Here is a 13738-nt window from a genome sequence, read left to right as displayed (position 1 = left end):
AGACACAATATTAATAAGTTAATAATTGATGTATTGGCGTCACAAACATAATTTATTCAATTTAAAGCTTCACACACCAAAGCCATGGTGTCGTTATGATCACTGCCTGTTTTACATGTATTGTCCACTTGGTGGCGCAGTAGAGCAAATGAAGCTCCATGAAGCTTCGGCACATGAGCGAACCAATTGGATGGAAAGCTTCAATGCTTCAGGAAGCTTCATCTCGCCATTACTATCACAGACCATAGTCTATTCAGTGCTACGTCTGTAGCTGTGTCCACACAATTTGCATGACAACACCCTTTAATAAAAGAAACATTCCACTTAAATGCAAACAATTCTGACAGTTAATCCGCCAGTTTCATCAGTGTAACAGACACTGAGGTTTCACTAAAGACACACTGGTTAATGAGATTTCAAAAGAACACATGTTGAAAGACTCTGGGGATCTTGCTAGTTTGCAAAAAGAACAACTTCATAATGAAAAAAAAAAACAGTGAACTATTTAAATAATAATAATAATAATAATAATAATAATAATAATAATACACAGATAGTATATGCAGAGGCAGGATAACAAATTAAGTGTGCCCTGTAGTTTTGGATATTGCATTATCAAATGCTTTTAAGGTTAATGAATCTTTCTTAATGAAAGCCTCTCTATATAATATTCAGAGCGTTAATGTATAACATATATGTAAAGATTTAGAGGAGTAATGTCTACAGGAGAGCATGAAGTCTCTCACCATCTGTGTGTGTTCTAATCCAAGCTTCTCCTTGATTTGTATACATGGTCGGGCCGTGCACGCTTTTAATGCACGTGAGCGTGCCACTCTTGCTCGCTCACAGCCGCACTGCTCTCATATTTCGTTAGTTGTTTTTTTTACGTTTGAAAAGACATGACAAAGAAAATTCAGGGTGCAATAAACCAGGATTGTGCTTATATTGGTGTCTCATTATTACTTGAGAAGAGAAGCCTGGACATGGATGAAGATGATGGATGGAGAGAAAGCTCACGTTAAAAGGTTAACAGAGAAGGTGTGTAGGCTGCTTACAAGTGAAAGTTTTGGCAGAACTCAAAGCTTTGAAACAGCGTCACTCGTCGAGAAGCTGACAAACTATGATCATTATGGGTTTTATTTCTTCTTTTGACAATACACAAACACACACATGTATATGTACACACACACACACACACACACACACACACACACACACACACACAGGTTTGGGGTCACCCAGACAAATGTTCAGTTTCTTCTCAGTTTCCTGCATGGAATAGCCTTCATTTCTAAGAACAAGAACAGACTGGCGAGTTTCACATGAAAGTTCTCTATTTCTGGCCATTTTGAGAGTATAATGAACCCACAAATGTGATGCTATGCATAGGAAGGCCAGTTGTAAAGCTTCTCTCACCAGCATAACTGTTTTAAGTTGTGCTAACATAATTGCACAAGGGTTTTCTAATCATCCATTAGTCTTCTATGCGATGAGCAAACACAATGTACCACTGAGTGATAGTTGCTGGAAATGGGCCTCTATACACCTATGTAGATATTTCATTAAAAACCAGACGTTTCACCTAGACGTCATTTACCACATTAACAATGTATAGTGTATTACTGATTAATTTAACGTTATCTTCATTGAAAAAAACAGTGCTTTTCTTTGAAAAATAAGGAAATTTCAAAGTGTCCCCAAACTGTTGAACGGTAGTGTGTGTGTGTGTGTGTGTGTGTGTGTGTGTGTGTGTGTATGTATATATATATATATATATATATATATATATATATATATATATATATATATATTTTTTAGCCTTAATACTTACAATATGCAATACTACTGTACTATACTGAATATTGTTTTGCTACTACTACATTTCACTTCATAATATTACACTTATATGCAATAATATGTATAATGTACCAGCCTTTTTATTTTATTTGACCATGTTATGGCATACTGTTATACCACTTTACTCTGAGGAGACAGCACTGTTAGTCTAGAACAGGGATTCCCAAAGTGTGGTGACAAGGGGTGCGCGAGCTGCCTCTAGGGGGTGCGCGAGAAGAAAAATGTAATGGTGGTCTAATGGTGTAATAATTAATATTAAACATAATTTTAAAAAAATTAAGTAGGATTTTTTAATTATAAAAATTCCCTTTGTAAGATTTAAATTTCAAATTAAAAACGTACAATTTAATAAATAAATGCACTTCCGGTCCGGCCGCCAGACTGTCTTTTACGTACACACTAGCTAGCCTAGCTTGTGCACCTAACGTCATTTCATTCATTCAGCAACATCCATGAAAATATGTTAAACTGGCTGAAATCTGGGAAGCTGTCAGGTGGGACATCTGAAGCTATCAGTAATAAAAGAGGAGAGGGACAGAGGGAGAGTGAGGAACTGGAGGCGAGAGAAACGGAGAGGTGCGTTGGGGAGAGACCGGGAGAAGAAATCAACCGGGAGTCGGAGAAAGAGGAGACGGAGGAGACCGAGAAGGAGGAAGGGATATCACAGACAAACCGGGAGCACAGAGGCCCATCGCGGAGTCAAGGTGAAAAAAGAGGAAATGAGAGTGAGCATCAGACAAAAAAGAGGAAATATGACGACAATTATCTGGGTCTGGGCTTCACTTGAATTGGCAATGCAGATTGCCCGAAGCCACAGTGCGTGTTGTGCAGTGAGGTTCTGGCTAATAGCTGTCTGAAGCCCTCTTATTTGCGCCGCCACCTGAACACCAAGCATGCCAGTGCAAGTCAGAAGCCCCAAATTGGAAGTTACAAAACAGCCAAAAACAATTGCAGTCTCATTCACGTGAGTCTCTCACTTTCTCCCCCTTCCTCGCTATCTCTCTTGCTGCAGGCTGAGCCACCTGCGCGGCATGTGAAAATCCTCATATGGACTCCCCTTTTTTTATTTATATCTATTTCTGAGCCTATGCATGTGCGACTCTTTGTTCTTTACGTGATTACTGTGTTTAACCCTTGTGTTGTCTTGGGGGTCAAAATGACCCGTGTACGAGTGTATATGTATGTGTGTTGATGGGTCATTTTGACCCCAAGACAACACGAGGGTTAAGTAAATAAATGTGAAATGCAATCTGCCTCTGAGCCTGTGCGTGTGTCCTCGCCATCCTTATTGCTCTTTAAAAGTGACGCCTTGTGTAACTGAAATGTATACAGCGGACTAAATCTTGTAACAAACGCCACTCGCGAGCAAACAGTTCTCGCACTGGTCCGATTTTATGCGGCTATAAATAGGCTCTGTTGCATTTTTTTTTAAGGTGTGGGGGATTAGGGGTGCGTGAACCCGGTCGGGATGCAGAAGGGGGTGCGTGGCCTAAAAAGTTTGGGAACCGCTGGTCTAGAACACTGAATAATGTTTCCACCAGTAAACCAGAACATCTCTCTATCTCGAGTGTGACAGCGATTATAACCGCATAACTATATAAATTATAATTAACTGGAGGACACACTTTTTTCTACACATAGATCTTAAACTCTTAAATATAAACAGTAGCCCGGCCACCCTAAAATAAATAAAATGTCCTCTCCTTATATGTAGTGAGGTGTCGGTAGGTAGAACTTATATGTAGTGAAGTGCCGGTAGGTAGAACTTATATGTAGTGAGGTGCCGGTAGGTAGAACTTATATGTAGTCAGGTGTCGGTAGGTAGAACTTATATGTAGTGAAGTGTCGGTAGGTAGAACTGCAGTGCCGCTGACTCGCCACTCTCCTAGATGACGTCACACGCTGCCACGGACTCTCCGCTGCCAGTAATCTCACTCGCTGTCTCTCCAACAAGGTTAGCTAACGTGTTAGCAAGGTGACTAGCTTGCTATTAAAAAACTGGTGGGAGGGAAATAAAGCCGCAGTAGACATCTTAATGCTGATTGGTCAAGACTCGACACGTCAAAGATCTTCTATTGCTAAGATGATCACGACCTCAGTTTTTTTCCGTGTCCCACTCCAATCTCAGAAACGCCGGTCAGTTGACCCCCTCCCAAAAACAAAAACTCTTCGGATCTACACGATTCACGTGGATGACATATTTTCATTTCAAAACGACGAATTTCGCCGAAAGGTGACAAGTTTGCAGGTATGTTAATGAGATGTTCTATGAAATGAAAGCTTTACATAAAGATAAGCGTTACTCTGATGCTTAAAATAAAGTAGTTTTTGTGTTTATCACCCATTCGTGTTTCTATTAAAGCAGCAGACGGTGCTGCCGATATTGTTGGTTACCTCTGCAGCTGTGCTATCTCCTGGCTAATATCGTCCAGCTCCTTGATACCAGTGAACTCCCCTGAACCCACTGAGCTCGAGCTGTCCTGTAAAGAGAGAGAGAGAGAGAGAGAGAGAGAGACACGGAGAGAGGGAAGACAAGAAAGAAAAAAAAAGAGGTTGGCAAAGTTAACTTTATTTTGGTGGGAGAAGTGAAGTGGGATAAGGAATTGGTACCAATGGAGCTGTGGCAGAACCAGGACGAAGATAGGAGGAGAAAGAGAAGGAAAAGAGAGGAGTGGAGAGAAACTGGTGCTCGATGAGAGGAGCAGCACAGAGGTTGAATCAGTGGGTGGGGGCGGGGTCAGTCACTAACATGTGGAGGAGGAGGGGCCTCACCACCTGACAAACTGTATAGAAAAGGAAAGATTCCAGATTTTGCTACTGCATGTATAAAATGGAGCCCTCTGAGAACATTTTGAATGTTTTCATGAAGGTGGTTTTCAGTGAGGAGACAAAAAAACAACAAACAAAAAACACAACCTTCCACAAGCTATTCCCTGTGACGATTTGAAAAGAACCTTGATTGCCAACTACAAGCGAGCAATCTCGAATCTTCCCTTGATCAGCAGACAGTTGACAGGGTGAGACAATGTCACTTGCACTGGAATGGAGAGAAAAGTCAAATGCTTTCCAGTCATCAGCCTGAACGGCCAGCCCACTGAAAGCATTTAAAGTTGAATACACTGGAGGTCCATGTTACCTACCCACAACTTCAACATTAGGGCCTGAGAGAGGAGGAAGAGGGGGAAGTTAGAAACATCAGCAGTAAAAAATTAAGTTGGGATGAGAGAAGAACAATGGGCAGTAAATCTCTTTGATAAGGTTACGTGCAAAGGGTTTTACTCCCCGTTGGTGATCTTCCTGTTTTGTTGCATTACAACATGGAATTGAAATGGATTTATATTTCATGGGATGGCCCTGCTCAAAATAATCAAAATTGGTGAAGGGAAATTAAAAAAGAAATTGTGTGTTAAAAAAATACAATGCATCACTTTTACACATTTAATTTTTCTTAAATGTTTGAATTGCTTCACCTCTCCTCAATCTTTACATTTTCAAGTTGTCTTCCATCAAATACGCAGATTTTTGCAGATTGGGAAATCTGTACAGCTCAAGGAACAGGCCGTCTCGCAGACAAATCTGAACTCCTTTATGTGCAAATATGCCAAGAGCAGGAGAATCGTGAGGAGAGAAGAGAAGTATTGACTCACCCGTCTCATCTCCGACAGAGCCGCCATCTCTGATCCCACTGGGGTCATGTATCCTGACAAGCTCTGCAGCCATAGAGAAAACACTTAGTCAATGACGATGATGATAAAAAAGCTGTTTTAAATAAGGTCAAAAGAGATTGTACATTTTGAAAAACTAAAATGCCTTGTTACTTGTTCTTTTTCTCTGTTATCTAATATTAGTATTATGCTATGCTGTGAAGACCAACAGTTTATCATAGTGGTCAAATATAATATATACAGTTTATAGTCATATCTGGTTGCATTTGGCAAATGCCAACCCAAAGATTAGTGTGTGTGGGACCTACAGGTACAGGAGTGCTTCTCTCTGAGGGGGGGATCATGTCGGCGGTCAGCGCCTGTGGGGGGTCGATGCCCTTGCTGACTTTCTGCTGAATGAGATACATGGCGAGGGCGAACTGCTCCCTAGTCAGCTTGCCTATTTGCCTGGTGTCTGCAAGAGCCCTGCGGGGAGGAACAGACATTCAGCAGACGTACATTCGGTTAACTCGAGAAAAGAAGCGGAAGAAGAAATGAAGAACGTTTTCACTCCACCAAGTGAAACATGCAGAAGATTTTGTGGCTGAAATATATTGCACACCACAAGTTTACCAAAAGTGTCCGTCATACATGTATTTTAATGAATATCCTATATAAAAGCAACAAACTAAACTAAAAATCCCCTTGTCTGACTCAAAAAATACCAAATGACCACTTACTTTCGGCAAAGAGCAAATTTGTTTTCATTATTGGTTTATAACTGATCTATGATTTATCACCCACTTATAAAGCCATTAGTCATAATGTATGAGCCATCAATAAAGACTGACTTTTTAGAAAGTGGTACCCATCCAATAATAAGCTTAGCCAAGAAATAAATATTAGCATTAACTGTTGAGCATGAAACATGCGTTGGAGACTACCATATGTGGGCCAGGGCGTTTTGAGAAAGTCCAGAATGCATGAAGATCTCCTTCACTTCATGTCCGCTGACAAAACCGTCCAGATCAGCGTCGGTCTTCAGAAAGATGTCGTCGTAGCGACCGCGGTCTGACAATGGGACCACCCAGTTCAACGAATACTGAGAGCGAGAAAGAAAGAGAGAGAGAGATTTTCCCACTTAAAAATATTTCGATGGGTGTTCTACAAAAAGTTACTTTAACAGAGATCTATTCAGTATCCCATTGCTAGGTAGATGGTGCTGTCTATAGGTTCAGTTTAGTACTAATATGTGAATCACTCAATAAAATCAAAATGTTGCCCATTTGGTATTTTACCCACAGTGTAAAAATCCACTTCTATCAAGAGTTTAGACACCTTCCAGCTACAGTGTGTCTATCTGTCCACGCCTAAGTATATTATTATTATTATAAACATGTCCGGACAAGTTCACAAGTGCGAGCTCCACCTGAAACCTTTTAGCTGTACACTGTTAGCAACTTGGATTAGGTTTTACAAAACCGATACTGATCGATAACACGTAAAACATTATACAGTGTATTTGCTCCAGTGTGATTTCTAGTTATGGATTATTGTGGGCTGTACTGTCCGCAGTGTGTGTGTGTGCATATACGCTCAAAACTACGCCGAACAGTGATCAAAGTGATCAATAACTTGCATGTGACACGGGGAGCACGATGTTTTGAAGGGTCAGTTCATCCAAACTGCAAAACATCCCACCTGGTTGGATAGTTTCACATTAATCGTGATCGTGAAACATCGTGATATATATATATATATATATATATATATATATATATCACGATGTTTCACGAAGTGCCGTGCATTACCTGTCCAGACTTGAGTGTGTGTTTGGGCGACAGGCTGCCGGTGCTGTTGAGTGAGTTCATGCTGCCGTGGGAGGGTGTGGAGCGTAGCGAGTCTTTTGGTGGTGGAGGGCTTGTTGCGGGGAGTCCGGGCATAGACCCGGCCACTGAGCCCAGACTCTTCTTCCTCTTAGACGGAGGGATGAGGGCAGAGGGGAGGAGTGCAGGAACAGGCTCCTTCTCCAGGGCCCGGTACACCAGGTGCATGGCCTAAGGGAGCACATCCTGCTGTTAATGCACACTTTGGCTGCCTTTAGAAAAGTGATCATGTCAGACACAAGTTCTTGTATTGAGCACTGAGACCAATCCATCTTTTTTATTAATGCTCTTAAATGTCGGCTTGTGACCGATATATCATATTCATATCGGAAAAAAACACTCAATGGTCACTTTATCAGGTATATCTGCACAGCTACTAGTTAATGCAAATATTTAAACCAGCCAGAAACATCAAAGCCTGCAGATATGCTCAAGAGATTCAGTTTTTCAGATAAAACATTGAAATGGGGAAGAAATGTGATTTAAGTGACGTTAAACGTGGAATGATTGTTTGAGGATCTCAGAAATTGCTGATCTCTTGGGATTTCGGCGCATAGCAGTCTTTAGAGAGCTGACAAAGCCAGGTGCTCAGATAATTAGGCTTTAAGAGTCCTATGTGCAAGAGCATCTCTAACGCACAACCCGTCAAACCTTGACTTGTCTGAGCTACAGCAGCAGAAGACCACACGGTCTTCTTTGCCACTCGTGTTGGCTAAGGACAGGAAACTGAAGGGGCAGTTTGGATAAACGTTTCCTTGTCTAGAAAATATCAATGTCTGCTGACACAGGCAGACTACATATTCAGAATATGACGTCAACATCATGAATCCATGAATCCAGCCTGTTCAGGCTGCTGCTACAGGTGGTGAAATGGTGAGAGGAATACCAATACCACCTGAGCATGGTTTAAATGCCCAAGCCTATCTGTGTATTGTTAATGACCATGTGGAATTTATTTTATTGCCAGTCTACTCATCTTCTAATGGCTTCCACAGCCGTATAACACACATTTAGCAAAGACCAAGTTACGTCAAGCTGGTTCCACCAACATGACAATGAGTTCAGTGAACTCCAATAGCCTCAACATTCACCTGATGTCAATCCATCAGACCACCTTTGGGTCGTAGAGTTTGCAGCCGCCAAATCTGCAGCAACTGCGTGATGCTATCATGTATGGCTGTACGGTATACCGGTATACCGGTTTCAGTAAGGTATGAATTTTTCATATACTGTCATACCGGTCGCTGCTGTTTGGCAAGCAACAACATTTAATGTTCACAGCTTGAATCTGAAGGAGCAGCGGACTGAGCTACTTATGTCTCATGTTAACTCATTTGACTCATGGTGTGCACAAAATGACATCGCCAAAAGGCATGCTGGGTAAATGACACCGCCCATACAGGAAGACTTTTCTTGTGCAGGAAGAAGTCTTTTCCTGTGCAGCAAAGTGGGCGGACTTTACCCATCATGCATTTTGGCGATGTCATTTCTTGCACACCATGAGTCAACTTCTATCCATGAGACGTAAGTAGCTCAGACCGCTGTACATGTATCTGTGACTGTAAACATTAAATGTTGCTGCCTGCCGAAGAATGCCAATAGTCGTTACGGCAGCGCGAGAGATTCCCCTGGGTCCATAAATCCTTCCATGTTTATCTCCCTGTGTACCAATCAAAACAGCTGCTGGCCAGTTGCGAGCCAGTGGTGAATAACGATGGCGGTCATTTTCGGCGTCAATAAATTAATGTGTTTAATTTTTGGCCATACCGCCTAGCCCTACTATCATGTCAACATGGAGCAGAATCTCTCAGGAATGTTTCCAGCACCTCGTTAAATCCATGCCACAAACAAGTCAGGATGTTCTGGGGGCAAAGGAGGGGTCCTACCCAGTGTTAAGATGTTGTATGTAACAAATCAGCAACGGAGTGTACAGTTATGTCAGGCAATAGAGTATCAAAAAGACATATGGTAATAAGGGAGAAGATAACACTCACCACTGCAAACTCGTCTCTGTCCAGATGGCCATCTTTATCTATATCACTCAGGTCCCAAACCTAACAGCAAGAAATACACGAGGCCAGTCATAGAAATGAATGTAGTGACTAAACTAGGGTTTGATTATATCACCAAAAAGCCACTTTGGGGAAAAACCTGCCACAATTTTATTCATGTCACTTCATATTTATGTTAAACAAAATGAAGGCTACAAAGGTAGCTACGGTTCTATGAATCCTGGATGACCGCCAGAGGCAGTGTTTCACACTGGATATCTTCCGTCTTGCGCTTGCGCAGTTCGAGTATAACCACAAAGTAACAACAAAGTCTTGTGTGACCTCGGATGACTCCCCCCCACCCCCCCCGGTGTCATCCTCAGTCCTGCGGAATCTTCTTGCGAAATCACGAGATACCGAGTAACCAAGAACTCTGACGGTCATCCAGGATTCATAGAACCGTAGCTACCTTCGGAACTTTTGTTCTATTTCATCCTTACTGACCACCAGAGGCAGTGTTTCATACTGGATGACTTATACCAACAGTCACGAGGAATCCCACGGGAACTACCTCATATGGCTCAAGCAGAGGAATTTGGGTTAAACAGTGAAAGCTGGATCGGCTGGTTGAGATACAAGTGTTCCCACATCATACCCATGGGGGAAAACGCTGCATTAGGCCACAGTGTGGCACCCGAGCTGAGTTCCACCTCAGACAGGATTCACTCACCAACAGGGCGTGTAGGTCACCTACTCTCATGCCGAAGTGATGGCAAGGAGAAAAAACAGTCTTTGCCGACAGCCATCTCAGCTCTGCCAAGGTTTCCAGAGACGAACATAGGGCGTCCAGTACCACGGACAAGTCCCGAGGAGCCTTCAGGTTGCTCGAAGGCACAGTCGCTGAGCCTCCTTTTAAGGAGAGGGACACCAGCCTGTGGCTCAATACCGTGTCATTGTCGACCTTAGTATGCAGTATGCTGAAATAGCAGCTATGTACATCCTCAGGGTAGAGGGAGACTGGCCCTCATCTAGGAGGGACCGCAGAAACTCTAGTACAGTAGGCACGGGTTACTGTACTGAGTCCTCGTTGTGAACCGCACATCAGTCGGAAATCCGCCTTGGTCTACCTTCGTACTGTAGACGGCGCTCTGGCATTTAGAATAGTCCTCCTGACTGGCTCTGTGTAGCCGCTCAGCAGGAGGTCGAGTCCGGCAATGGCCGGATCCATAGTTGACGGCGGCTGGGATCGGAATGCTAGATTCGACCACCTAGCCACAATAGGAGGTTTCTCCTGTGAGGGAGGCACCATGGCGTCCCGCAGCAGACCAGTGGAAACGGGGGGAAAGCATAAAGCAGGCCAGCAAGCCCAAAGGAACGACAGCTAAAGCAGTTTGTCAATTTACGCTACGAGTGACAGGAAGTCCACTCGTAGCGTAAATTGACAAACTGCCGCTGCTCTCACAGCTGTTGCGCAACACACAGGACAACATGCGCGACACGCCGCTGCTCAAAGACTTTAGAAAAAGCATCAAACTGGCTACGGGTCCTCTAGCAGCACTGGAAGCGGCCGCCATTCAGAGGCACTTCCTCGCGTGAAATCCACCGAGCTGTGTGGCTACGGATAATATTATGAGCGCAGACACGAGGGCGCTTGACGCATTGATGTTTTTGGGGATTTCCACAACAATTATAAAGCAGAAAGAGTGGTTATTTCCATGGTGGAAGGAGTAAATGAAAACTGCACAGAGATAAGCTCCGCCCCCTCTTCGGCACATCCAGCTCAATGACAACATCTATGACATGTTGGTCAGTTTGTCTGCTTGACAATCACATTTTGCTGCAATAAAAAAAGATTGAAGTGAGATGAAACTTGATCTTCTTAGATACAATATGTTGACGAAGTTTTCCTTTGGGGACAATTCGCGGTGGAAAAAAGGGAATAAATCGCAATATTCAATATATCGCAGTATAAAATGGAATCGTATCGATTCCATTTTTCGATTCCATTTTATCACGATACTTGGGTCCCGATTCGATACAATCACGATACTGCGATACTATCACGATTCTGCGATATATTGAGTATTGCGATTTTATTCCCTTTTTTTCACCGCAAATTGTCCCCATGGAAAACTTTGTCAACATATTGTATCAAAGAAAATAACGTTTTCAGTCTGTTCATCTCACTTCAACCATGAAAATAACTACTATTTCTGCTTTATATTTGTTGTGGAAATCCCAAAGACGTCGGTGCATTAAACGCCGTTGTGTCTGGGTTCATAATATTACTTCTCCAGGAACTGCGTCGGGATGACGGTGTTACGGATAAACAGGCGGCTGTGTTAACTGCCGACTTTCGGCCGGAAGTCACCAGTTAACACGGCCGTCTGTTAATCCGTAACACCGGCCGCTTCTAGCGCTACGAGAGTACCAGCAGCCAGTTTGATTTATGCTTGAGTTAACGTCTTTGACTAGCACCGTGTCGTGGACTTTGTCCTGTGCGCCGTGCAACAGCGCCGCTTTGAGTGACAGGAAGTCCAGACGTTTGATTTACATGCGGACGGCGCATTTCTCAATGTTTTTCTCTGATGTCCCATCAGGCCACCTGATTGGCCACCGGTATCGTTTTAAAAGTATCGGTTTAGCACCGGTATCGGAAAAAACCCAAACGATACCCATCCCTACTCATGAGACAGTGAGGCGTCCGTTAGTAAAAATGGATCCGTCCTCCGTTTGCGGTGCTCTAGTGAGGAGGACGCTCAGTGTAAACGTAGCAAAAGATATGCGTTTAAAATGTAAAACTCAGTGAAGAGGACAGGTATTGAACCTGCTACCTTGCAGTTTCAGGGCAAACACTCTACCACATGAGCCACAAATATAGATAGTACTGAAGGTCTGCATAGTTGTGTTTTTAATTAACCTTAATGTAGCCGACACATGACTATTTTTTGTTTGATAGTTATGAACAGGTAAAATAGCAATACAATGTAAAAAAATGTCTTTATTCTTGTTCTATAATTTCATAAATACAACAAACTATAGTTTTTTGTATATATAATATGACTATATATAAAACTTCAGAAGCTGTGATATCAAATCATTTTTGCGGCTCCAGACAATTTTTTTTTGGTGGAAAAAGGTCAAAATGGCTCTTTGGATACGAAAGGTTGCTGACCCCTGGTCTAGTGAGACGGGCGTCTATAGCGAAGGCACTCTTCACTAGTCTGGTAGCTGTCAGAATTAGCGTGGTCTCAGTTAGCCTGAGTGGGGACACGCCGCTACCTATAACAGCCGCGATGTTTACCGACGTTGACGTACACGCTGTCAGTACAGTCATCGCTGTTAATACCGTCATCGACGTAACCTCGGTAGCGTCCCACCAGTTAGCCTGCGTGGGGAAACTCCGCTACCTATAACAGCCGAAATGTTTACCTGACGTCGCTCTCGTTAGCGTCCCCTCAGTCAGCCTCAACGGGACGCTGCTCACTGAAAGCCGGCCGCGACAGTAGCGATGTAGCCACGCCGAGCAGTGCGCTTCCGTTAGCACTCCACTTAGTTAGCAGAGAGAGAGCGCTGCCCGCCGTGGAATCTGCTGTTGCAGAAACAATATTAGTCAATCTCACCCGGTGATGCTTCACGGTGTGAAGATAGCCGACCTGGTGATGACCGAAGATAGGTACGCCGTCCGGCTCGATATGGTCTGGACGTAGAAAGCGCACCATCTCCTCCTCAGAAGGTACAGCTTGTCGCAGCCTTTGGAGGGCGAGAGACCTGCGACTCCGACCGGAGGTCACAAAGCTACAGGCGACGAGCTCTTTTTACACAAGTTCAGCTTTAGCTGATGCTAACATACTAGTTTGCCTGCATAGCGAGAAGATGAAAAAGGACTGATCTCAGGATGACGCAAGCGCGAGACGGAAGATATCCAGTGTGAAACACTGCCTCTGGTCGGTCAGTAAGGATGAAATAGAACACATTCTTTTCAGCTAGACCAAAATTGAAGTCAATACCTTCCCAAGGATATCCAGAGGTAGCTTTGAGTTGATGAGGACTGGTCTGACCTTCTCTCCCGACAGCAGGCCGTTGACTGGAGCCAAACTCTCAAAAATCCCATCAAACTTACTCTTCTCCTCATGCTGCAAAGGAAAACACACAGGAGTAATGTAAAAAGCCTGATTTGAAAATGACAATAGGTCTGAGCCTGACTGTCTGGAAGAGCCAAAATGAAAGGTTTACTCAACTGCAATCTGGGAGAGCGAACAACACCAGATTTTTGAGGCAATATCAATATTTGAGAATTAAAAACATTTCATGTAGTGAGCGGGACATTTTACAATGTAAAAAAATAAAGTTTGTTGAG

General features: G+C 43.3%; 1 protein-coding gene across 1 annotated transcript in view; it reads right to left on the bottom strand.

Moving 5' to 3' along the window:
- Nucleotides 1–13738, bottom strand: part of eps15l1a (epidermal growth factor receptor pathway substrate 15-like 1a) — a gene marked incomplete at both ends in the record, with an annotated part of 51034 nt that overhangs the window by 31500 nt on the left and 5796 nt on the right. The window contains 6 exons of the mRNA XM_079220998.1: nucleotides 4252–4337; nucleotides 5831–5987; nucleotides 6446–6603; nucleotides 7313–7558; nucleotides 9382–9441; nucleotides 13389–13514. Of these exons, the coding sequence (XP_079077124.1) occupies nucleotides 4252–4337; nucleotides 5831–5987; nucleotides 6446–6603; nucleotides 7313–7558; nucleotides 9382–9441; nucleotides 13389–13514 (833 nt within the window). The remainder of the gene's footprint in view (nucleotides 1–4251; nucleotides 4338–5830; nucleotides 5988–6445; nucleotides 6604–7312; nucleotides 7559–9381; nucleotides 9442–13388; nucleotides 13515–13738) is intronic.

This window comes from Taurulus bubalis (assembly GCF_910589615.1).
Source record: "Taurulus bubalis genome assembly, chromosome: 7".
Lineage (NCBI taxonomy): Eukaryota > Metazoa > Chordata > Actinopteri > Perciformes > Cottidae > Taurulus > Taurulus bubalis.
This window is presented reverse-complemented; position numbering and strand designations above follow the sequence as displayed.